The sequence below is a fragment of the Oryctolagus cuniculus genome, chromosome 7 (assembly GCF_964237555.1).
Source record: "Oryctolagus cuniculus chromosome 7, mOryCun1.1, whole genome shotgun sequence".
In the NCBI taxonomy this organism is placed as follows: Eukaryota; Metazoa; Chordata; class Mammalia; order Lagomorpha; family Leporidae; genus Oryctolagus; species Oryctolagus cuniculus.
This window is the reverse complement of record NC_091438.1, coordinates 52791308-52815718: the sequence shown is the minus strand read 5'-3', so window position 1 is coordinate 52815718 and position 24411 is coordinate 52791308. Positions and strand designations below refer to the sequence as shown.

At 50.6% G+C, this 24411-nt stretch overlaps 1 protein-coding gene across 1 annotated transcript; it reads left to right on the top strand.

The window, feature by feature from the left end:
- The first annotated feature begins 1499 nt into the window (after positions 1-1499).
- Positions 1500-23845, top strand: TENT5C (terminal nucleotidyltransferase 5C). The gene is made up of 2 exons (XM_008264592.4): positions 1500-1757; positions 18406-23845. The coding sequence occupies exon 2, from the start codon at positions 18432-18434 to the stop codon at positions 19605-19607; it is 1176 nt and encodes a 391-aa protein (XP_008262814.1). The 5' UTR covers positions 1500-1757; positions 18406-18431; the 3' UTR covers positions 19608-23845.
- Positions 23846-24411: the final 566 nt, after the last annotated feature.

Genomic DNA, 24411 nt, shown 5'->3' with positions numbered 1-24411 from the left:
AGGAATTCCAGTCTGGGTGTATAACTGACATAAATGATTTTGCTATGTCGACCAAAAGACGTGTAAGAGTGTTCAGGCCGCTTCATTCCTGAAAAGTCAATATCTGATGCAACTCAAATGACCGAATATTTATAGAATGAAGTAATAAAGAGTAATGAAAAAGAACGAGCCACTGTTAGACACAAGAGTGAACCTCACGGTTTTGTATGTGGATCTGGGTGGCAGGTACGTGGCTGCACACGTGTGTAAAAAAATCATCATTCTGCACACTTCACGATTTGTGCACTTTACTTAATGCTATTCCTCAAAAACGGTGAAAAAATACCAGACCATACATCCTCATTTTGGGACCAACAATAGGGCCACTGTGGCTTTTCTTACAAGCACCTCAACCTGCGGTCCTATCCCATTACAGCTCCTGGGGACTCCCAGGAAGACACTGATCTGAGAACTCAGCCTGCTGTCAGCGGCTGAGAACCATACGCATTTCAGGCAGGGACGGACATGGGGGGAGGTGAGGGCAAGGAGACACTGCAACTTTTCCTCCGCAGCTACTAGAGGATGAAAACCAGCTCAACGACTGTTTGTTGATGAATAACGGCTACCATTAGATATAAGCAGCATTCGCCACGGGGTCACCTTATACCAGACGCTGCACTGATCAACTTTTCCAAACCCAGGGAGCTCCGACTCAGCACTAGTCCGACCCTTCGAAGCCGTCCCAGGCTGGGTCCCAGCCTGCAGCCAGGAAGTGGAGGCTTGTGGAGAGTCCTTTAGGTTGCTCACCCAGGGCCTTAACGCTGGTGGTGAACGGAGATGCCAACCCCAGCGAGTCTGAATGCTGGCCCTGGGCTGGACGCCGCCCCCTGCGGGTGAATGGACGGCGTTCAGGCCCCGCCCGCACGTTATGTAACACACACGGCTGAGCCCCGAGGCGTTCCGGGTGCGGGGCTGGCCGCGGCTTCCCCAGGCCCTCAAGCCCAGTAACTGCCCACAGGTGGGCCCTGCAGCCTGCTCACCCACCGCGCCCCCGTGACCACGCCTCCACCCCCACCCCAGCCCCAGCCCCAGCCAAGCGGGGCTTGCGCAATCCCAAAGGTTCCCAGGGCCCTCAAGCCACACTTCTTCCAACTTCACGCACAGCGCCGGATGCAGGCATGGGCACCTCATGGTCCGCTGCTGGAGGAAGGGGGACCAGTGCGAAAAGCCCCGGAGAAACGTAAGAGAGGCAGGCTGCAAGGGACCGGACTGGAGGCGGGAGAAGCTTGTTGGGGGGGGGGGGTCGAGTTACCCTGCGAGGGGAAGGGCAGAAAGGAGAGAGCCGTCCCGGCAAACGCCGAAGTCAGGGGTGCAGACACAGCCCCTCTCTATTGCGCCTGCGCAAGGCTGCCGCGCCGCGCCCCGCCCCTCCCCGCCGCAGAAGATTTACTCGTCTCTCGGCAACCATTCACCCGAGCGGCCAATCAGAGGGCAGCGCCGGCCCCGCCCCCGCCGTCAGCGCGCCGGCCGACTCCTCCCGAGGGCCTGCGCCGGCCCCGCCCCGCCCCTGGCTCCCCCAGGAGGGCAGGCTTAGAGGCGGGGGCCCGGCGGCCGCGGCGGCGGGCGGGGGCGTGGCCAGGCCGTATAAGAACGGAGGGGGCGGCGGCTGGACGGCTCACTCGGTGCCGTTGCCTGGGGGCTGCAGTGACCGCGCCGCTCCTGCTGGGGGCTGCCCACGCCAAGGACCTGCCTCTGTCGCCGCCTCTTCCACCGCCCAGGTGAGTCCCCGACCCCCCTCCTCCAAAGGTGCGCGGGTGCCGCGGCGGCCGGGGCGAACCGCACGCTCGGCCCTCGGGGGTCCGCCCCTAGCGAGCGGTGCGCCCGTCCTGGTCGAGCCAGGTGCGGGGAGCGGGGACCGAAGTGGAGGCGCGGACAGGTGCCCCAGTCCTGGGCTGCCTTCGCCTCCTGCTCCCTCCACGATTCGGCCGCCCGCCCGGAGAGAGAAAGAAGGCTACAACTTTCCGGAGACTGCGGCCGGGGCTTGGCAAAGTGGAGCGAGTTCCTGCTCGGCGCGTCCCGCGGGGCAGGCGCAGGCAGGGAGGCCGGGAGTGCGCCGAGAGCGCCTCCGGGCCCGCTCCGGGCCCGCTCGGAGGCCCCACCGCACTGGCCTTGCTGGCGGTCTCGGGCTCGCCCCTACGCTCCCGCGGGCTCTGGCGGGCCGAGCGCGAATTCGAACGCGGCGGTTCCGCCGGGCGCACTTGGAGACGGAGCGGTCCGAGGCTTGCAAGTTGCGGGCAGGGGCGGGGCGCTGCCTGGGCGCAGAGCCAGGGTCTGGGCTGTACGGAGAGGGGCGGGACAGCCTTGACTGTCGGTGGACTCGCTGTCCGCCGTGGACACACCGAGGGCAGCCCAGGAGCCGAGCGAGGGGCTCGTGCGCGCGTGTCTCTCGGAAAGCGTCTGCGGGACCCGATTCTTACCCCTTTGGGAAACCAAACTTGCTTACCGCGTGGGCGGGAAGCCCCGACGGGTCTTGCGGACTTGGATAGCGGCGCAGCGGCTGGCCTCCAGGCGCGTGGGCCCCGCGTGGTGTCCCGGTCCCGGGCTCCTGGCGCTGAGATCTCGGGACGCGAAGGAGAGCGACGAACCTGCGGAGTCCAGGTGTCCGCCTTGAGGCCGCGAGCGCCAGCGAGGAGACCCGAGCGCGCCTCCTCGGAGTGAGCGAGGCTTCCTGGAGAAACGCGCCGGTCGTCCGTGGCGCCGGCTGTTGGGGCTGAGCCGGACCGAGAGGGACGGCTCCCCGTGTGCCCAGAGAGAGAAGCTTCTGCAGGCTCCGACCAGCTCTTTAAGTGCGGATCTGCTTTCAAAAAAAAAAAAAAAAAAAAAAAAAAAAGGCTTGTAGCTTGTATGACAAGAGTACGAGGAAGTGCTGGAAGCGCACTTGCAGCCCATTTCCATAAAGACTATGTGTGTAAGCATTTGTATTGTAACCACTTGGCATTCAGGATGGTGGGTAGGGGTTGGAGTCCTGAAGCACCCCAGGACGGAAAGCTCAGATTATTAAATGCTGGCTGTCCTCCTGGGAGGATGAGGGTGGCCATTGTTGGCTGCACCGACCTTTCAACGTGAGTAACTTGGCAAGGAAGCAAGCCAGGCAGGCAGGCAGCCAGGCACCGTGAGCTGGTGGAGGAGCTTACCAAGAACTGCCCCGTGTCTTCCAGCCCGACTTGGGACTTGGACCCCGCCCCGTAGACCCTGCAGTTGTGGGGGGGCAGGGTGGGGACTAAAATGCTGACTTTTCTGTTGCTGGCAGGGAGGCAGGCAGTCTGGGCTGGGGCAGTGGTGGTTCTGTCCTTTGACATTCTTGCTTTGCAAATGAAAAAAAAAAGCAAAACATGATCTCTGGGGTGAAGCTTCGTGTACTTCAGGTCCCTGAAACCTTGTCTGTTGGAGTATACACCTGCTCCTGTCTTAGCAGTTTTTGGAGAGAAGATTTTGGTATATTGTGTGTAATTATTCAGGGAGCTGCAGGAGGTGTCCCCAGAAGACCACAGTTAAAAAAAAAAAAAAAGTCTATCAGGAGGCATCTAAGTTACCAAAGGAAGGTCCCTAATTTCATAAGTCATTTGGTGTGTGCACACAGAACTAACAGCCATGCTCTTCCTAACGAGGAGTTTGTTCCACAATAGTAGCCTTGTATCCAGAGATTAAATTCATGCACCTCTGAAGGAAAGGGCCTGGCTGGGTTTTTGTTTGTTTACTTGTTTTGTGTGTGTGTTACAGAATGAATGTTATTGATTGAGCACCAGCTCTCCCTGCTTAGTTTCTCCAGCTGTCCTGCTACCACAGGAGTCACCTTATCCTGAGTCCCTGCCTCCCCCGCCCAGCCCTATCTCCCAACAGTGCACATATTTAGCCATCCTGCCCTGTGTTCAAGGTCAGGGCAGACCATGTACATCCTGCACAACCCATCAGAACAGAGAATTCCTCATGCTTCTGAAAGTCCAAGGAACAGCCTGGCAACAAAGATAATTTAAAAGTGCACCATCGTGCCCTTATTCTTACTATTCACTGGACACACTTGAGACACAATGAGAAAACTATTTTAATTTCTTTTCTTCCTGCTTCAGTAGGTAGTACCGGGGTCCTCCCTTTTCATCTTGGATGCGTTGTATTCACGGAGTCAGCCGGAGAAGGAGGACGACCCAGGAGTTCTGAATGGATGTGCTGAACCTTGTTCATCACTGCGGGAGGATGAGGCAGCCGAGGCCTAGTTCCCCGAGTTAAATTAAACTTGTGTTGTTGTGTTTGGGTTTCGTGGTGTTGCACCTGACTTGCAGTTGTATCGCTCGTGTGTGTGTGTGTGTGTGTGTGTGAGAGAGAGAGTGTTAGTTTTGTGGTTAACAAGGAGCCATACAGAGTCTAAAGTGTCACTTCGGAAAAACCGTGAGTGTGGCTAGATAAAGTCTGTTGCTTTGTTATGTTGTCACTGAAGTCAGCAGGGCAGCACAGAATAATGTCTTCTGCGGTCTTGGTGCTTTGGCTGTGGCACACTGAATTGTCATCAGTCGTATTACGATGAAGCAGGGCACCTTTGTAATTCAGAGAAATGTTCCCATCTGTAAAGCCACTTGGGCACATCAACAGTGCTGATAATCTTATGATATTTCCGGGACTGAAGAGTGCTCTAACTTTTCTTTTAACCCTTTCGTTGCCTGCATGATAAATAAGCTTGTGTTTGGAATGTATATGACTTGGAGGGAGAATTGTCATTACATAGCCCAACTCTGTATGGGAGCCTTGTGAATTGTTTCCAATGAATAGATCGTGTGCAGCTGGCCCCGTAGCCTGTTCTAAAACTGTTTGCGGAGCTTGGGGAGCTTCTTGGAACAACAGGAAAGAACCAATATGAAGAAATAACTGCTGCTGTTAAGCAACCCCCCGCGTGGGATGTTTTTCAGCCGCAGAGCCTTTGGAGGCTTGGTCACTCGAGTGTGCAGCGTTTCCTCTTGGGTCGCAGCGCTGGAGGCAGTAAGTGGTTAAGTGCTTCCTAGGCAGCGCTTTGTGCCAGGTGCAGTGGAGGCCAAGGCAATGGTATGTGAGGGCCTGCGGAAGCCTCCGCGGGCCGCTGTGCGAGAGAGGAGCTGGGTTGACTTCAATCCTGCCCTGGAGCTGCTCGGTTTGCCCTCGTTAGTGAGCTGCAGGTCAGGGGCAGTGGGGAAGTCCATGCTTGCTGAGAACCCCAGCCTGCCCGTGTCGTCGTGTGGATTGTGGGCGCGCCCCTGCCATTCCTTGTCGGAGTAGGAGGCGTGCTTTTGGTGGGCGTCTTCCTGGTGGGCCGAGGCATGGGAGGGAACCTTTTTGGACCCAAAGCCCCCAGCCTAAAGTGCAGGGCAGTTTCTGGGTCTTGGTTTTCTGGAGGCCTCAGGGGTATAGGTCTGGCGCCCAGGGCCGAGACCTGCTAATTGGCCAACAGCTGAGGCTCCTGAAGCCTCCCCGGGCTGTCCCGCCCCCAGCCGCCCAGGGCTCGCTCAGCCTTTCTGTCTCTCTCCACGTTCACTCAGTTGCTCGTTCTGCTGATGCTTTCTCTCTTTTATATTTGGTTTCCCACTGTCATCACTGACCTGGTTTAGGGGCCTGTGGACAGCTGCCTGCTGAGAGCACTGGCCCAGCACATCTCTCTGCCTCTGGCCAGTTCCACTGTCCCAGGCTCCCAGGACCCTCTGCAGCCACTCAAGGGGGCTGCCCTTCCTCATAACACAGAGCCTCCTTTCTCACTCTTGTCTTGACCTCCCTTGTCCCGTCTTGTGCCTGCCCTCCCTAGCTGCAGAGTACCCACTCCCCCTTCCTCCCCAGACGTGATGGGGGTCAGCTTTGGGCCCTTCGCACAGGCTTCTGAAGCCATGGCTCCTGTCCCCTTGCCTCTCCTCTGCAGTACTACTTCTGTACCGTTGTGCCTGGCACCTGATTTTCTGGTTTTTGTCTTCCATGAGATGAGCACAAAAAGTTCCTTACCTGTGTCTGTGTTGAGCACCTCCTCCATAAGAACTTATTGAGGAGAGAGTGACGCATGAACCCTGCCCTCTCCACTTGCTTAGCCCTTACAAGGATAGGAGAGAAGGCAACACTCCACCTAGCCCGGCTGCCTACCCCTCACCCACACACACTCTGTTGATCCCTGCCCTCTGCTTGCCAGAGTCCAAGATGAGCGTTTAGGTCTCCGGCAGCTGCCTGGTGCTGGGGGTGTTACATTATTCTGTCAATCACATGGAGTCACTTTTTGGAAGTGTGCTGATCCAAGGGTGGAGGTGAAAGGCGTTGCCAGCTGAGCACCTGCGCTGTGTCTGGCTGCTTGCCAGGGTTGCTCAGCTAGGAACTAGCTCTGGTTCCGTGTGCTGGGAACCTCACACCACGTAACGGCTGCTTCTCCCCTGCCCAGGCCCTTTGTAGTCTTTATTCCCCCACCTCGCTGCCTTGTCGGCTGGCTGCCTTCAGTTGTGGGGAGACCTGGGTTCTGGTCCTGGCGGAACTCTTGGCTCTTCAAGCTTCGCTGTCTTCATTGTAATAAGGGCAATCGCCTAGACCAATAGAAACAGGAGAAGCACAGTGAACCTTCCAGTAGTTGTGGAATTCATCTTACTGGGTCTGTTTACCATATCAAATACTGTGATTTGAATATAAAAATATAAATGAGCTATTTTCTATTTTTTCATACCAAGTCTTTGAAATCTAGTGTGTATTTTACACTTATTTGTTTTTTTTTTTTTTTAAGATTTATTTATTTGAAAGGCAGAGTTACAGAGAGAGAGAGAAAGAGAGGTGTCTTCCATCTGCTGGTTCACTCCCCAGATGGCTGTAACGACCGGAGTTGCACCGATCTGAAGCCAGGAGCTTCTTCTGGGTCTTCCATGTGGGTGCAGAGGGAGAAGGGCTTGGGCCATCTTTCACTGCTTTCCCAGGCCATAGCAGAGTGCTGGATTGGAAGTGGAGCAGCTGGGACTTGAACCGGTGCCCATATGGGATGCCAGCACTACAGGCAGTGGCTTTACCTGCTACGCCACAGCGCCAGCCCCTGCACTTATTTGAACCTGCTGCATTTCAAGGCTCATGGCTATCATATTGGCAGCCAAGGTCTAGATGGTATAAAAACATTTTAGTCTCAAATTCTGATTCCACATGTGTATGTGGAAGTCAAGAATTCCACAGCCCTGAGTCCTGGGAAGAGAGAATGAGCCGATGCAAGCCTTCCACGGGCAGGGATCTTTGTTTCTGACTTGCTGCTGTATCATGAGCTCCTAGAACAGTGCTCGGAATGGAGGCAGCACACAGATAGGTGAAAGACTGCCAGAAAGTTGGGCCACTGTTGCTGACTTACTGATACTCATCTGCCCTGTGAGTCAGACTGGACACCAAACTACAGCATGTTTGATTCCTGATCTGGTGCTTCTTCTGTTGCTTTGTTAGTTTTTTAAAGGATAGCTATAAGGAATGTAGCTTCAAAGGAGTGTGGGTAAAATTTTCTGAGACTGGCAGGGAACCTAGGACGCCAAACAGTTACATTTCATCAACGCTTAACATTTGAATGGAAATGCAAAAGGAAGTGACTTTCAAGTGACAGGTACTTAGGAGAGACCTAGTGACAGGAACACACTAATTGCTTGGTAAATGCTCATTTGCAGTCATCATCAGGAAGTGCACGCATGACCAGTGCCTCCACATGTTTGAACGCCAAAGACAAAGTGGTTTGACCACCTTGGGTATAGTTGGTGTGGAAATAGGTATCACCGCGTGGTTTGCTCCTTCCTGTTAACACCACCCACCCAAATTTCTATTAGCCTTATTTTAATGTTGTCCGCGGGACCTCTGAGCCCCTCAGCCCCTCGGGCCACTTCCATGCCGGAGAACCTGGAGGTCAGGACTGCTGCTGCTGCGTGATTGTTAACCCTCAAGCAAAACACAAACCCCGTGAAACTGCCTGCGGAAGTGGCGTCTGCACTGGAATTGAGGTCAGCTCACAATTGGGTGCTTGTGACTCGGGTGTGTCCATGTGTCAAACCGTGATAAATGCTGCCTTTGAGTAACCGAGGAGTTGTTTGTCCCTTTCCTGATAAGGCCCAGGGATGCTGCCGTGACTAGACAGGACTGTTAGCCAGCTGCAGTCTTACTTGGGGACAACTGGCCACCGTCTGAGGCTCTAAGCCTGAGAGTTAGATGGCCAGGTAGCCTGTGGATGAAACCTTTGAACTCTGCTGGCTCTTAGCTCTTAAACCCTGCGGCTCCAGCAATATCCCATTCTCCTCCCTCTCGTCTGTCTCTAAAACAGAAGGGCTGGCTCTGTTTGGGAAAGTCTTTAAGTAAGTTCAGACCAGTGGCATCGCTGATCTGGAGAGAAGCATTGGATTGGGGGCCAGGCTTTCCAGTGTGTGTGTCTCACACTGAAGGCTGAAATGTTGGGGAAGAAAATCGGCGCTTTATGCTCAGTGTCCACTGGAAGCTGTCTGGTTGCGATCATGTTGGTACGGGCATTTGCAGCCGCTCCAGGGTATTCTTTCAGCACTTGCACTTGCCTGCGGTAATAGCTGGCCAGTGTTTTGATTCTGGTTTGGGGCTGGTTTTGCAACCGCAGTGTTAGTTCTCCCAGCCTTATCTCTCCGCCCACACTTGCCCAGACATCCTATTTTGCAAGGTGGGAAAGAGCTTTCTGTTGGGAGTTGTCATCGTCATCAGGCGGGCAGGCGTGTGTGGCTAGAGCCCGGTCACTGATAACCATTCAGACTGCTCGTGGGCCTTAGTGGCAAGTGAGAGCTCGGGAATCCCCCTCCTGTGACCCTGAGAGCCTGGAGCACAGCGAGGGCCACCCCGCTCTGTTCTGTGGCTCACCTCGGTTTCCGTCCAGAACTCTGCCGTGGGAATCTAACCAAATTTTTTGAGTCTAGTCAACAGCAGTTGTTATGTGGCTGGGAGGCTGTTGACAACCCTGAGAAAAATCACTGATACCTCCAGCTGCATGTGACCAAGCTGAGCGTGAGAAAAGGCCATCTTGGGTGTGTGTGTGTGTGTGTGTGTGTGTGTGCGCGTGTGCCCTGACTTAGAGGTGGTTTACAACTCTGGCGTGGAAGGCAGAACTCTGTGAGTGGAGGCAGAACGTGTTGTGGGTATTTGAGTGGGCCAATGTAAAAATAACTTCTTGGGAGAAAACAAAATCATTTTGTCTGGTTCTGTTACCTTGGGCCGTCTACTAATCTAAGCTCTAACTTGGTGTACATGAAACACACGTGTGTGCCTCTGTTATCTGTAACTTTTGAATGTGTGGTGGGGTGAGGGGGAGGCGTGGAGGAGTCTCCAGAGTGTGGCCCTCTCCTTGTTGTTGGATCCCAGGCCTGGTGAGGACAAAAAGCTTCCTCAGGCTGCCCCCAGGTCCTAGATAACTTCTGGCCTTCACCCTCCAAGGCGTTCAAGGAGTGGAGGGAGGCTTTCTCTTGAGCAGGTCTAGTCTACATCGACCCTGGCTTTCCTGTGTCTGCTCCCTTATCTGCTGCCGCCTCTGTCAAGCAGTGGGGCCCGTGCCCATGGTCATTCACAGCGCCCGGCCCTTCTCTTGTGGCCGAAAGAGTCTTGAGGGTCAAACTCCATGCAGGTGGAGAAAGTAACAGGTGTTCAGTCTCCAGTTCAGCATTTGCAAGTCCAGCTGTCAGTCACAGGCCATTTCTGTTTTCTGTTTTGCTCCGGCTCTGCTTCCTGGGCTGGTCACCTGTGCAGGTGTCCCCACCGTCCCTCGGTATCTGCCGTCAGGTTATGGCTTCTCTGAGCCAAGAAGGTTGCCCTGCTCTCTGTAGAGCGTCCTGCGCTGTGGCTTTGTCAGCAGATCGACACTGCTGATCTCCCAGCCCAAGCCCAGCCAGGCAGCTGTCTTGGTTTTCCTGATTAGGATCAGCCCATTCCTAAACATCTTCCTCCTGTGCCGTCGCTGCTTTCCCGTAAGGCTTGCTCGGCTCGCTGACTCTCCCGGCTCCTTGCACTCCTGGGCGCTCTCCTTTCTAGACCTGCTGTCTCTGGAATCCCCGCAGCCAGGTGAGCCAGCCAGCACCGTGGGCTCCCTCGGAAGGTGGGATCCTGGGCCTGCACCTCCCAGCCATTGCTCCTTCACAGCAGTGGCATGACAGTAAAATCCGTAATGGCTTTGAGAGGGAACTTGGGTGGGGACAGCCATTGGAGACTTCGGCATCTGCTGGTGCTGTCTGACTTACCACACTCTGTGGCTTTAGCCCATTGAGCCCTTCCCGGGATCCTCTCATTAAACATCTCCACCCCCATCCCCCTCTTCCTTCTGCTGCTTGCCACCTCCTTGAGAGGACTACCTGAGCAGCCAGCTTTCCTTCAGAGCCTTCTCCCACCCAACACAGACACCAAAGCCATGTGCCTCCCAGCAAGCCTCTGGGACGCCATCCCCGCACTGACCGTGTGTCCTTGGACAACTTCCAATTGGCCAGTCCTCTGTTTGTCTTTTTCCCATTCCCAGGTTTCCTCATCTGCAAAGGGGTCATCATGGTACCCCACTCCCCTTAGTGTTTGTAGGAACGAAGCGGTTGTTCCAGGTAGAGCCCCTGGGTGTTTGGGACACGGGCTGTCACAGCTCATGGTGGGACAGTAGGCCTCCCCTGGCCGTGACCATGGATGCTACCATGCTCAAAGCCTTGGGAGGGCTCAGCCTAACGCCATCTGTGCTAGCATGAACCCTGTGGGACAAGGATGTGGGCAGGACTAGCTGTTTATGTTACGAAACCCTGGTGCGCAGCCTCCTTAAGGAGCAGGAATTGCACGCAGCATCGCGGGTGCATTTTCCCCGTGTCTCCCTGAGGGTGCCTGCAAGCCCCATTGGCATCTTTCGCTTACCTAGGATTTGCACAGAAGTAGGCATTGAAGGGTGACTGTCACCAGGCTGTCTTTGGTGTGTGTGGTGGAAGCAAGGGGCAGTAGTTTTATAGACAGCAGAAGGTTGCTTTTCTCTTATTTTGGGTACCACCAATGACAGCTCTGTTTTAGAAAAGATCACTCCAGGAGCAGCGAGGTCCGGGCATTCCAGGGCACGCGTGGGTTTGTGTCATTTGTTTGCCATCCTCCATACCTATCTCACTGGGTGGAAGGAGTCACCAGCTCCAAGACTTAGGGTGCTGGCTCTGGGCTTGAGGACTTGGGGTCGATGCACTTGATCCTGTCTGAACCTTATTCCTGAACCTGTGGGAAAGGGGCAGTTGTAGCGTCCTCAGGGTGCTTGTGAGGACTGTGTGGCAGTCGGTGTGAGGTGGCACACACCAAGCTTGTGTGGAAGGTGTGTGGGAAGACCTGCAGGCATAGGGGGCCCCTCTCGGCTGCCGCCAGGGGTGACAGGTGTCTTTGTTCCATGGATGCACAGCCTGGGACCAGGCTTAGTCTACTGCCCGTAGCTGGCACTTTGACCCTGGACTGGAAAGTTTTAGTAGGAAGGCCCATGTTTTTTGAGGTAACATCCAAAGCAGTGAAAGGAAATTTTGTCCCCAAAGAATTGTATTCATTTGTGTTTATTTTTTGTTTCTTTTGAAAAGCAGAGACCTAGAGAGATACAGAAACACACAGAAAGAAGCACCTCTCCACACACAGAGTGGGGGAGGGAGAGCTCCCAGGGGGACTGGGTAGACCAAAGCCAGGAGTTGGAAACTGCATCCAGATCTCCCACGCAGCGGCAGGGACCCAACCTCTTGAGCCATCACCATTGCCTCACAGAGGAGGAGTCAGTGTTGATTTGACCTAAGACCTGCATGCGAGAATGACGAATGCTCTTAGTATTCTGATCTCCAGTTTGTGCATCTGCCCCTGCTGCTGCCACAGCCTCTGTCCCCTGTCTGTGGAGCTGAGTAGTCCAGGGAGCTAGATAAGCTGCATAGCAGGCTAGAGAGAGTCTCTTCTTCCTATTAGGGTTCAAACACGGGTTTTCCAATCAACCTGCTCTGTGCAGCTCTATCCCAGCTGGTAGGAAATCTTAACGTACGTTTGACATTGACTTTGTCCTTAGGCTTGGTTTAATCTTCAGGCCTGGCTTGTCTTTTCCTCTCTGCTTTTGCTGCCTTCTCTGGAGACCTGCTTTCTTCCAAAGTGTGTAGTCTACCTCCTGCTGCAGCCAGGTGACAGAGAAAAGAGTGTTCAAGAATCCCCAGGAGACTTCTTCAGCAATTAAACCTTTGAGAAGATCACGTAGTGGCTTGACCTGGGTAGGCAGGTGCTCCTCCTGACTTAGCCAAAGGTGCCTGGATTTTCAAATCAGTGACAGTTATTCTCACCTGTCCCAAATGCAGGGCTGTGCTTCCCAGCCAGCGGCAGGGAAACCAAACACGAGCTTCAGATCAATTTGTTTCCTCGCCACTATTTTTTGAATGCTGCCAGCTAGAATTTGCCTGTCACCAGGCCTTTCACGAGTTAGGAATGTGTGCTCCATGTGATTCTTTTCTGTGGGGATTCCATCAGTGTTGATTTAAAGTGGTTAATTTAACACTGTTAAGCAAAGCTCTGGTGTGTGATCTAAGCAATGAGGGCCTCTCACTTGGATTCTTTTCTGGTAATATTAGTGTTCGTGTAAATAATTTGAAAATGAGCTTTTGATATGTGAAAATTGTGTGGATGAATGAGGGAAAATGAACTCGTGTGTGTGTGTGTGTGTAAGATTTATTAATTTAAAAGGCAGGGACAGAGAAGGAGACAAACATCTTCTGTCCCAGGTTCACTCCCCAAGTAGTCTCAGATCAGTGCTCTGATGTGGGATGCTGGTGTCACAAGCCGCGGCTCCACCCACCGTGCCGCAGTGCCGGCCCCTGAGGAACTCCTTTCTAAGAGGCGCTTGACTTTCTTTTAGCTCTTTGAGTTGAGCACTTCATGTGAGCCAAGCCTGAATGTGTATCTTCAGGGAGTTGAACTCCTCTTTATCCAAATGATGGCAGATTGGGAGAACGAGAAACCATACCATGGACTTGGCATTTGTCATGTCTCACACTCTGCTTTGATGCAGATTTCTCCTCCAAGAATTGAAAAAATCTTGAAATCCATTCATACAAAAGATCTCCAAAAAGTTCAGGGAAAATCTATGCTGTGGAAAAAAACAAAAACAAAAACAAAGACTATGGATGTCAAAACATTTTTGCAGCAAAATAAACAACTTTTTTTAAAAGGAAATTTATTTTTCTACTTATTTGAAAGGTAGAGATAAAGAGGAGGAAGAGGAGGGGGGGGGGAGAGAGAGAGAGAGAGAGAGAGGACGAACGAGCTTCCATCCACTTGTTCACTCCCCAAATGGCCAGAATGGCTGGACTGGGCCAGGCTGAAGCTAGACCCTCTGAGTCTTCCACATGGGTGCAGCAGCCCAAGCACTCAGGCCATCCTCCACTGCTCTCCCAGACACCCAGCAGGCAGCTGGATCACAAATGAAGCAGCTGGGTCTCAACCCGGCACCCGTATGGATGCAGCATCACTCCAATCTAAAGCCAGGAGCTTCTTCCTGGTCTCTCATGTAGGTTCAGGGGCCCAAGGACTTGGGCCATTTTCTACTGCTTTCCCAGGCCATAAGCAGAGAGCTGTGTAAGAAGAGGAGTAGCCGGGACTAGAACCAGCACCGAGATAGGATGCTAGCACTGCAGGTGGAGGCTTAGCCTACTACACCACAGCGCTGGCCCCTAAACTTACCTTCTAATTCAATTTCCGTGAAACTTTTTGAAGTACCCTTGTTTGTATGAGAAGAAGTTGACATGGAGGTTTCCAACTGCATGAGTTTTGGATTCCTTAAGAAGTGTTTATTTTGCTTATTAAAGTTCTTACTGCTGTAGCCAGTAATCCACAGTACCAGGAGGGTTGCTATCTTATGTTTGAAGTGAGAAATATCAATTCTGTGAAAGGGCAGAAAACATGTTGGCTAATAAACATAATGGGACAAGATGAGATGGTTTTATATTATTTCGAGAGAGTAGATTTTTAAACAACCAACCAGCATCTTTTAAGAGTGGATACATAGAAACTTGACCATGAGACATTCTTGAGAAAACACAGTGCCCTCCCCTGCCCACCCATAGAGACCAGTATATTTGACTTCCTTAGCACTTGGAGATTAGAATGGGGCTGTGGGGAAGAAGGGGAATTGAAGAAATTAAATAATGGAGCTGATGAATAGAAGCTCATCAGGGAAAGACTTTAGCACATGAATCGTAAGATCTTACTTTCAACTAATACATGTATAAGTTCCATGTTCAAAGGACACAAAACTAAGTTCTGTTTTTTCTGTCCCCCAAACTAGAAGGATGTTATTTGATATAGGCTGACTACTACTTTTATATCCATCCAGAGGTTTTATATGCTTATCTGAGCATAAGCTTTTACCCAGTTTAGCACTGCTTTTCTACTAATGAATCTTGATGAGCATTTCTCCCTCCTACAGAGAGAGCAGCCGCCATTCTCTTGAATGACTGCATGCATTTGTGTCCTGTTGCATCTCTGCAACCAAATCGCTTACCCATCTTCCAGTAATGGATTCTTGTAGCTTTATAAATAATTCTTCAATGTGTGTCTCTGTGTGTACCTGCAAGTATACCTCTGGGGTAAGACTCAAAGTACCGGTACCAGGAGCATGTGCGTACTTGAGTGCCATGCTCCCGAGAGAGGGTCCTGCACACAGCACCAGAGGGCTCATCTTCCCCACACAACCAGACCGACTGAGCTTTGCCATTAGGACAGGTGGCCGGGTACACCGAGGTTTCTGTTCGTCCATCTCGCATCAAGTGTGTAATGTGTCTGAGTCACTTGTCATGTCCCTGGACCTTTCTCTGCTAGGGTTTTGGTGTTTCTGATTTGTAGGAGCTCCTTTTTCATTGAGAAAATGAACACCTTCCCTAACATTACCAATATTTTCCAAGTTATATCTTCTTCTTTTTTTATGGTGTGTTACCAGGTACTTTGATTTTTCTATAGTCAAATATATTGATTTTGTGACTTACATTTTATGTGATGTAGAAAGGACTACCTACTCTGTATATAAATTCTATTTTTCTAGTACTCTTAGAATCTCACTGTTTTATCCTTACATCTTTGATCTAAGCATATATATATATCTTAGTTTAGCATGAGATAGGGATCCATCTTATTTTTTTAGATAACTATCCAAATGTCTGACTTTTCCACTTCACTATTTTGAAATGTCTCTTTTGTTATCACTAGATCCTCTTATGTGATTGACTTTGTTTCTAGGTTTTAAAAATTCTGTCTCGTTGTTCTGTCCTTTTACGCTGATAACATGATATTTCAGTCATTGTGATTTTGTAGAATCCCAGGTCAGGATACATCATACCTAATTTTCATAATTTTTTTCTGTCTATACCTACCCTTCGTCCCATATACACTTTACAAATTCTCATCTAAAGCAGATTGTAACTCTGGATCTACTACAAGTACAGATTTTAAAATATGTGAAAAAAGTCACAGAGAGCCAAAAGCATATGTGTGTTGGTTTTTTTCCCCACAAAGGAAAAAGCCGTAACTTCTGGATTCTCCCTGGTCTCTGATGCCCCTCTTCTACCGTTAAGAACTGTTGTTGTCCAATAGGAATATTCCCAACTTTAACCCTACATTTATCAAAGGCCATTCCCACAGTGGTTCTCCTCTGTCAGCGTTATTGTGGTTCTTCCTGGGGACTCTCAGAATTGTTTCTGTATCCCACATATTGATGGCACTGCGATGTGTCTGTTGCTGAGTGATTTCTCGTGTCTGTTGGGTGCTGAGTCTCCCAGGCTCAACAGGTGATGGGCAGCATTAAGCTAGTTGTATTTCTGTAGGACCAACATATCTGGCAGAAACCCATGTCACCAAATCACAGGTCGTCTAACTGCGTCTCGAAGCAAGGCCAGGATCAGAGCTTTCTGTCAACATTGGATTGTTTGCGGCACACACACTCTGTATGCTCATCATAAAAGGGGCCACAAAGAGCTGCCGAGTGTACAAAGAGCACAGGAAGACCTCCTCCTCCCCCAGGCAGTCTTCAAGCCGAGTGCCAGCCATCACATGCGTGAGCATTTCAACACAGGTTTTGCTTGGCCTCCATAACTTAGGAGCACAGAGGCAGGATGCGCTCAGTAACTGAGGACTTTGGAATGCTGCCCAAAGAAATTTGAGGGAGGGGCCGGTGCCATGGCTCACTTGGTTAATCCTCCGCCTGCGGTGCCAGCATCCCATATGGGCGCTGGGTTCTAGTCCCGGTTGCCCCTCTTCCAGGCCAGCTCTCTGCTGTGGCCCGGGAAGGCAGTGGAGGATGGCCCAAGTGCTTGGGCCCCTGCACTCACATGGGAGACCAGGAGGAAGCTCCTGGCTCCTGGCTTCGGATCAGCGTAGCTCCGGCCGTAGTGGCCATTTCGGGGGTGAACCTGGCTCCAGGCTTCGGATTGGCGGAGCTCCGGAAGGAAGACCTCTCTCTGTCTCTTACTGTCTAACTCTGTCAAATAAATAAAAAATAAAAAGTTTGAGGGAAAACTTTTATCTTCCCCTTCACTGGTGTTCTGTAGAAAGTAAGGGAGTGCTCACCCCCTGATTGAGGTCCTAAAGCCTGCACTGAACACGTGCTCAACCCCACGTTAGGAGCAGATTCACGTTCCTTCAGCTACGTCCTAGGGAGCCCCTAGGATCTGACTCGAGGCGAGCACAGGAGGACACTGGGCACTTGCCAGTCTCAGCCCTGTGTGGCTTTCCCGCCAGCCAGGAGCGCACCTTGCTCCTCTGTTGCCTGTGTCCCCTCTCCCTATGCGTGTCCTGCTGTGCTCTTCCTGGTCACTCCCGGAAAGGATTCCCTGTCTTCTGGCTTTGTGTTGAGTTTTTCTCACCACGCTGTTCATTGCTGTGGGTGCATGATGTCCTGTGTTCTTACCCACCCCTGTGATAGGGAGCCCCACGTGCACAGCAGTGCCTGGACACCGAGGAGCAGGTGTGGGGAGGCCCTGGTGCTGAGACAAGGCCAGAGTCCATGTGGGAACCCCAGGAGAATGTGCGCTGCAGCGCATTCGAAAGCAGCAGCTTTGAACAATGAAACTGCACAAGTCATTGGGATGGATTTTGTGTGTGTGTAGCAAGTCAGAAAGGCCCATGGGGTGGGAAAACCATTCACAGTGAAATCAGGACAGCGCTGGGACCCTTTGTTTTAGCTTTTATATCCATCTAGGGGGTATTTGGCCCATGGGGATGTGAAGGCATGTTGCTTTCTAGTATGTAGGAAATACACTGATAATGTTTGGTTTTTTAGATGATTTCTTATTTGTACCTGCTTGAAAGGCAGAATAACATAGAGGATGAGACAGACAGATGTTCATATCTTCTGTCTAATGGTTCCATCTCCAAATGCCTGCAACAGCTGGGGCTGGGTTAGACCAAGGCCAGGAGCCAAAAATTTCATCTGGGTCTCCCACGTGGGTAGCAGGGGGCCAGGCACCTTAGCCATCCTCTGCTGCTTCAGAGGTGCATTAACGGGAAGTTGAATCAGAAGCAGAGTAGCTGGAACTCAAGCCATCACTCCAGTAAGGGATGTGGGCACCCCAAGCAGTGACAGCCCGCTGTGCCATAATGCCTACCTTGTTACTCGTTTTTATATATTAGGATTCCCAAGGAAGGGTGGGTTGGTTAATTTCTTTTGAAAGTACAGTGGAGTAGAAAGTTCTTTAGTAACTCTGGTTCTAGCAAGCACAGTGTGAGGAATGCTGTTTTTCTTAGTTCTCAATGCCAACTTTATTCTCCTTAGCTATCTTCAGGGTACAAGTCTCCAAAGTGTACTTGAGAGATCACACTGCTCTGTGCACGTTTGCTGTGTCCTGTGTAGGGCACCCTTGCAGGGCAGGGTGGTGCCACCACACAGCTGACCCAAATCTTTCTGGGCTTGAATGAAGTGTGTGTGTTCTAAGTATCAGCAAGTTCAAGATGGAGCCAGAGAGCCAAAAGCAGGAGAGGTAACTTCCATAGAAAACAGGGAAGTCTGACAAAACACCTGGGCCCCATGTTGAACAGTGTTGGATTGAGGTTAGTTGGTTGGTTTTGTCAGTTTTCTTTCTTTCCTTCCCACAAACCAGCACCCTCCACTCCCTACCCTGACACAGCCCAAACAAGCCCTACAGCAACAGCAAAAGCAAAACCCTTGGCAAAAATCATCCAGTTATCTTAAACCAGTGCAGAGTAAGTGTGTGTTCCTGTCCTTTCTCTGTGTAGGCCTCTTCTGTTTGTTTAACACGTTTAAACCCCAGGGCAACACTGATCAGCAGGCACTGGATGTTGCCATCATACAGGGAGCTGCTCAGAGAGGAATGACTGTCTTCCCTGTCTTCTCTGTGTCCCTCCAGCTGCTTTGCCACGTCCAAGTGCATCCTAACTCTTGTCTCTCACTTCCAGCTTCCCTGACCAGTACGTCCCCCGAGATGGCAGAGGAGAGCAGCAGCTCCAAGGACTGCGTGTCCTTCAGCGTGCTCAACTGGGAGCAGGTGAGCCGGCTGCATGAGGTCCTGACCGAGGTCGTCCCCATCCACGGCCGAGGCAACTTTCCAACCCTGGAGATAACCCTGAAGGACATCGTGCAGACCGTCCGCGGCCGGCTGGAGGAGGCGGGCATCAAAGTGCAGGACGTACGGCTGAATGGCTCCGCCGCCGGCCATGTGTTGGTCAAAGACAACGGCCTGGGCTGCAAAGATCTGGACCTGATCTTTCACGTGGCGCTTCCGACAGAGGTGGAGTTTCAGCTGGTCAGGGACGTGGTTCTGTGCTCCCTCCTCAACTTCCTGCCGGAGGGCGTGAACAAGCTCAAGATCAGCCCGGTCACGCTGAAGGAGGCCTACGTGCAGAAGCTGGTCAAGGTGTGCACGGACACCGACCGCTGGAGCCTCATCTCGCTCTCCAACAAGAACGGGCGGAACGTGGAGCTCAAGTTTGTCGACTCCATCCGGCGGCAGTTTGAGTTCAGCGTGGACTCTTTCCAAATCATCCTGGACTCTCTGCTGTTCTTCTACGACTGCTCCAGCAACCCCATCTCTGAGCACTTCCACCCCACGGTGATCGGGGAGAGCGTGTACGGGGACTTCGAGGAAGCCTTCGACCACCTGCAGAACAGACTGATCGCCACCAAGAACCCCGAGGAGATCCGAGGCGGGGGGCTGCTCAAATACAGCAACCTTCTCGTGCGGGACTTCCGGCCCACCGACCAGGAGGAAATCAAAACCCTGGAGCGCTACATGTGCTCCAGGTTCTTCATCGACTTCCCGGACATCCTGGAGCAGCAGCGGAAGCTGGAGACCTACCTGCAGAACCACTTCGGCGAGGAAGAGAGAAGCAAGTACGACTACCTCATGATCCTCCGCAGGGTGGTGAACGAGAGCACCGTGTGCCTCATGGGGCACGAGCGCAGACAGACCCTGAACCTCATCTCCCTCCTGGCCTTGCGCGTGCTGGCGGAGCAGAACATCATCCCCAACGCCACCAACGTCACCTGCTACTACCAGCCAGCTCCGTACGTCAGCGACGGCAACTTCAACAACTACTACGTGGCGCATCCTCCGGTGACCTACAGCCAGCCTTACCCGACCTGGCTGCCCTGTAACTAACCTTGAGACCGAGGGCTTCTGCCGGGGGAACCCAACAGGGCAGGGGCTCTCAGGTAGGGGAGCCTCCTCCTAGACGTAGGTGTTTGGCTTTTAAAGGGGAACTCAGCTCAGATTCTGCTTTCTTTTTTCTTCGTGTACCCAGTTAGAAGGGGTCTGCAGTCTGTTATGAGCCAAACCCAGAAGGACCCGTATTCCAGTGCCCCTTGGAAAACCTGCTATAGGAAGCGTGACCTAGCCGCATCTTTCCAAGAGATGCACTCACACGTCACGTCCCAGTCCTGAGCAAGGGGGGTGGGATTTGAGCTCTCTCTGTGCAATCACTGGAGACCGGGAGAGCTCGGGCAGCCTACGCGAAGTGTGAAGCGGCTTCTCCCTGGAGCCTAGGCCGCGTGGGCTCTCTCTCCTGGGGTCCTGGGTACTTAACCGACAAGTTGTGCTCACAGTCTCTCCTCTTGGAACCCCTTTAGCCAGGCAGGAAATGGTAAACACGAGGGTGCTCTTGGGACTTAAGTTTTGTTTCAGGGACTTAAAGTGCTTCTGTTTAGTCCCCATCAGCAGAGCTGAGAATTTTGTTCATCAATAAACCAAAGCCAATAGCTGGAGAATTGAGATCTGGTTGGAAGTGGTTTATGGTTGAGATGCTGTGCTATCTTGAGGAATTGTGAGATATTGCTGAGGAAAAAAAAAAAAAAGACCTTCTCTTTAAATGTAACTTGAAAACAAAATAAAATATGGAACTTAATGTTAAAGTAGAATTGTGGTAGTGGGGGGGGTGATGATTGTAAATAGGAAATATGAATGTTCGTGGTTTTTTTTTTTTCTTTAAGGAATTCTTTCGGAATGACACTCTCTTTCCCTTCATCGGCTCTGTTGTGGCTGACTTCTGTTTTGCTCTGCCTAAGACTGAGGATTGTGTTGTGTCTGGAGACGTTATAGTAACTGACATGAAGGGTCTTCCCATGTTTTAATTGGAAACCCATCTAGGTCACATTCCAAGTATGACAAGCTGGTTTAATTTTTTTTTTTTTCTGGAGTACTTTGCCTATTTTTTGGTTTTTGTGTTTTCTCTCTCACCCCCCGCCCCGCCTTACCCCACCCCAAAAATAGTGGTTTCCTTCTCTGGGTGTTTTTGACAGCAAATAAATTCAGGAATTTCAGTAGACCTGAGTGACCTGTGGAATGACTTTAGAATCTAACCTGTCCCATGCTGTGCGTGAAGGTAGGGATTTAGCATTATGTCTTGGCCTCGTGGGCATCAAATCCCCCAAGGCTCCTTGAAATCATTCCAGTGTATTTGGGGAAGAACTGAGTGAATGAAGAGTGATCTTCCTTGTTGTGGGACGTGTGACCGTACTTGTTTATATTCTGCACTTTAGAAGGAAAACAGTGTTAACCTCTAGTCTAAAGCAAGCTTAGGAAATGGGACAGTTCTAGGCTACTGTTGCATTTGCCAGTAGATTTAGATAAGGGATTCTGTGTTTGGAAACTTCCTGTGGGATCTCTTAGAAAGCATCACGTTGGTGTGTCAAGGGCAAAGACCTTCAAGAATGCCAGCGAGCTTGATTTCTAAGGTGATTTAATTAAATCCATGCTCCTGGTTTTTAGTTTTTTCTGGGGCCATAAAAGTCCAGAACACCAAGTGATTGCTTTCTCCTTGCTTAAATAAGGAAGGGATCCTAATGCAGAAGTTCTTAGTAGAACATGAGTGGTTTACGTTTTTTTCAAAAATATTTTTCTTCTGGAATGTGATGTCTTGGTCCTCTTAAACGAAAGACATGACTGAAGCCCAAGGCTTGATTAGCTGGCATCCATGCCGAGCTACGTTAGGTGACTAGAGGCCACTTCTTACTGGAACCAGCTCCTGTTTCCCTGTGAGCCCTAGTTATATTTGAACTCATTGGCTTTGAGTAAAGCTCAGCTCAATATTTGAGGGGACCTGGTTGCTCCAGTTTTAAAAGGGGGGACAATGAAGAGGGATCCCAGCAATGAAAACTGTCTGATCACCCATGACCTTAAAAAGCTGCCATTGCTGTCAAGTGGCAACATATTTGCACAAAAATGACAGATGTATTTAACCAAAGCTTTGAAACATGAAGCCACCAACATTCAGTACTTGCTAACAGAAATCAGTATTGCTTCTGCTTAGAAGGCTTTGTGGACCAGGGTAAGAGGGACTCTATGAAGTCATTAAATTTCCAGTTTGTTCATCGAGATCTTTCTGCTTTTGTTTTTTTTCTGATGTAGCAGTAGTCCTCCTTTGAGAATGAAGGGAGGCACAAATGTGAGAATTTCCCAGCCCCCCAGTTCATTTCCAACTCTTCAGGATGGCTGCCTCGGTAGAATCTCTTCTCCTGACCTTTCTAAGTCAGCTCAGCTATTTCTGTAGTTTGACAATGGACATGTTTTTCTAGAACCTTCAGGGTAAAAAGCTATACTGACCAAAGCAGCATTTTAACACACAATCCCTGGACCACCTGCCCTATGAGCCTGTTGCTAGCCTCAGAACAGTCTAGTAACCTTGAATTTCAGGTGTCTGGAAATTCTAGCTGAAACCTGCCTTTCATGCTGCTCAGCCAAGCACCAGATACCCTGAACTTGTACGGAGTCCAGTAGTTCCTTTTTTTTTTTTTTTTTTTTTTTGCATTGAGTAACATGAAACTTGGCAGTGGCAGAGGGCACTAAAGTTCAAGTGCAAGTTCTAATCTAAATTTAAGCAGTTTCTCATTTGCTTCAGGACTCTGAGCTGTTTTCTGCAAGAAGGCAGCCTGTTCTCCCAGCCGGCTTTTTGCAGTCAGGTTGAGCAGCAACAAGATGGAAATGGCACCTTTTGCTCTTTCCTTGGCAGGAGAGCACACACGAGGGGTCTTTAGGCTCACCCTGAAATCTTTGGCAACAAGATGCTATTCACTCAACAATTTCTATGTGGAAACTAAACTCTGTATCAGGAACACCTTCCACTGGGAGATCCTGATGATTGCATGTAGGGTGTGGCATAGCCCACCCCGGGCAGAGCCTGGCAGACAGGGTGAGTTAGGTATAGAGAGGAGGCTATGCCTGGTTCCTGATATGTGAGACAGATGTGATTTGACATTCAAGTTTGGTTTTTCCCCTGGGGATTTGAGTCCCTGGGAGCTGTGTGTGAACCTGTGTTTTGTGGTGGTACATTAATCAAAATCACTAAAGCCTGAATCTGCTTGCCTTGCAGCCTCACCTCTAGCACTAAGCCCTTACCTTCATGGTAGGTTAGGATTTTAATCAGTACTGCTTCTGTTAACTTTGGGAAATGGTGCCACTCAAAAGCAACTTCCTATCTTTAGGAACAGTCCTTTCTAGTGAACTTCCTGGTGCTGGTGCCTTGCTCTAGGATGCTGCTACACTCTTAGCTCAAATGTCCTCTTCCAGAGAGTGAATTAAAGCTTAACTTTCCAATCGTGAAAAGAAACCTCGATGCTCCCCAGGGCCGTTATTCCTGGGTATCCAAGACTCCACCCTAGGGAGAACTCTTTGGCTGGATCCTGTAAGCTGAAAAACTTCCAGTGTCCAAAGTGAGCTTTGCATCCGGAATTGGCAGAGGCCAGAATTTCACAGCTGACTTTGGAACATACTCGAATCCAATCCATTAGATTCAGAGGACCAATGGAGAGGTGTTGAGGAGAAGTTGTCCAAAAAGGAACTGACACCTTTTCAGAGTTATTTGGAGACCCCTGAGGTGAGAATTAGCAAAGAAGAGGCTTTTTTGTGAGTTCAAGTGCCTAAATCTTGTTTACCTATCACTTTTTTAAAACAATAGTTTAAGTGTAAGCACAAGAAAATGCTTGGAGTTTTGGCTGGGCTAGTCGGAGTTGGTACAGATTCTCATGTGTGTTTGCATAGGAAGGTGAAATGACCATCCACTAAAGAGGAAGTAGTTAAATAATGTGGATCTGTGGTATTTTCTTAAAACTCAAGCTATCTGATTTTTTTATGGTAAAAATTTAATTTTCCTAAAGTAGCTATTTCTAAATTAGATGAAAAGATACCACTAGACTAAATCGGAAGATTTGTGTTCTATATTTGCGTAGCCTTTGAGATATTAATTTCTTAGCATTGCCTAGAATGTGTGGGGTGTCCTCTTTGGTAATGGTCACTAACCTTCTGACTTGATGCAGATGAAATCACTTGTCAATGCGATGTGTTAGAACTTGATGAAATAAAGCTTTGAGTTTGAGAAATAAAGGTATATTTAAAAATAAAAAAAATTGTTGGTTTTGCTCATTGCTTTGCTTCTCCTCGGTGGTGAAGTTGTGTTCAGTCTCAGGAAACATTGAGTGGAGAGGGGAAGTTCTCACATTATCAGCCGGCAACGCTTCCCTGAAAGGTGGCGCTTCTCCAGGGGGAGGGACGTGTGGTTACACTGGAAGCATAAAACCTCTTCTAAAGTGTCCGAGCAGTGTCAGTTGAACTTTGTTGTTGACCACGGCCTGTTGGCTAATCACTGCAGTAGGTGTAGTCTTGAAATCATCTTCATTGGCACCTGCTTCAATCCAGTGGCCTTGCCCCAAGCCCATTTCAGTATGAGAACCCAAATGACTTCAACCACACTGTATACAACCACTACCACAGTCCTTCACATCGTTCAAGAAATGTCGAGAAGTTGATAGTGTTTGAAATGTTTAAAGAGATCTTGTAGACCTGGTGGGTTCCTTGGATCCAACAGCCCCTGTACCCGCCCTGCCCACCCCAGCCCTGCACCTCCCTTCTGTGCTGAATTTCTTTAACTCCAATGATACTCTCTGTAACTGTCATCAAGGAACTTGGGACTGGA

Coding starts and splice junctions, on each gene's coding strand:
- TENT5C (XM_008264592.4), top strand. CDS start 18,432: ATGGCAGAGGAGAGCAGCAGCTCCAAGGACTGCGTGTCCTTCAGCGTG.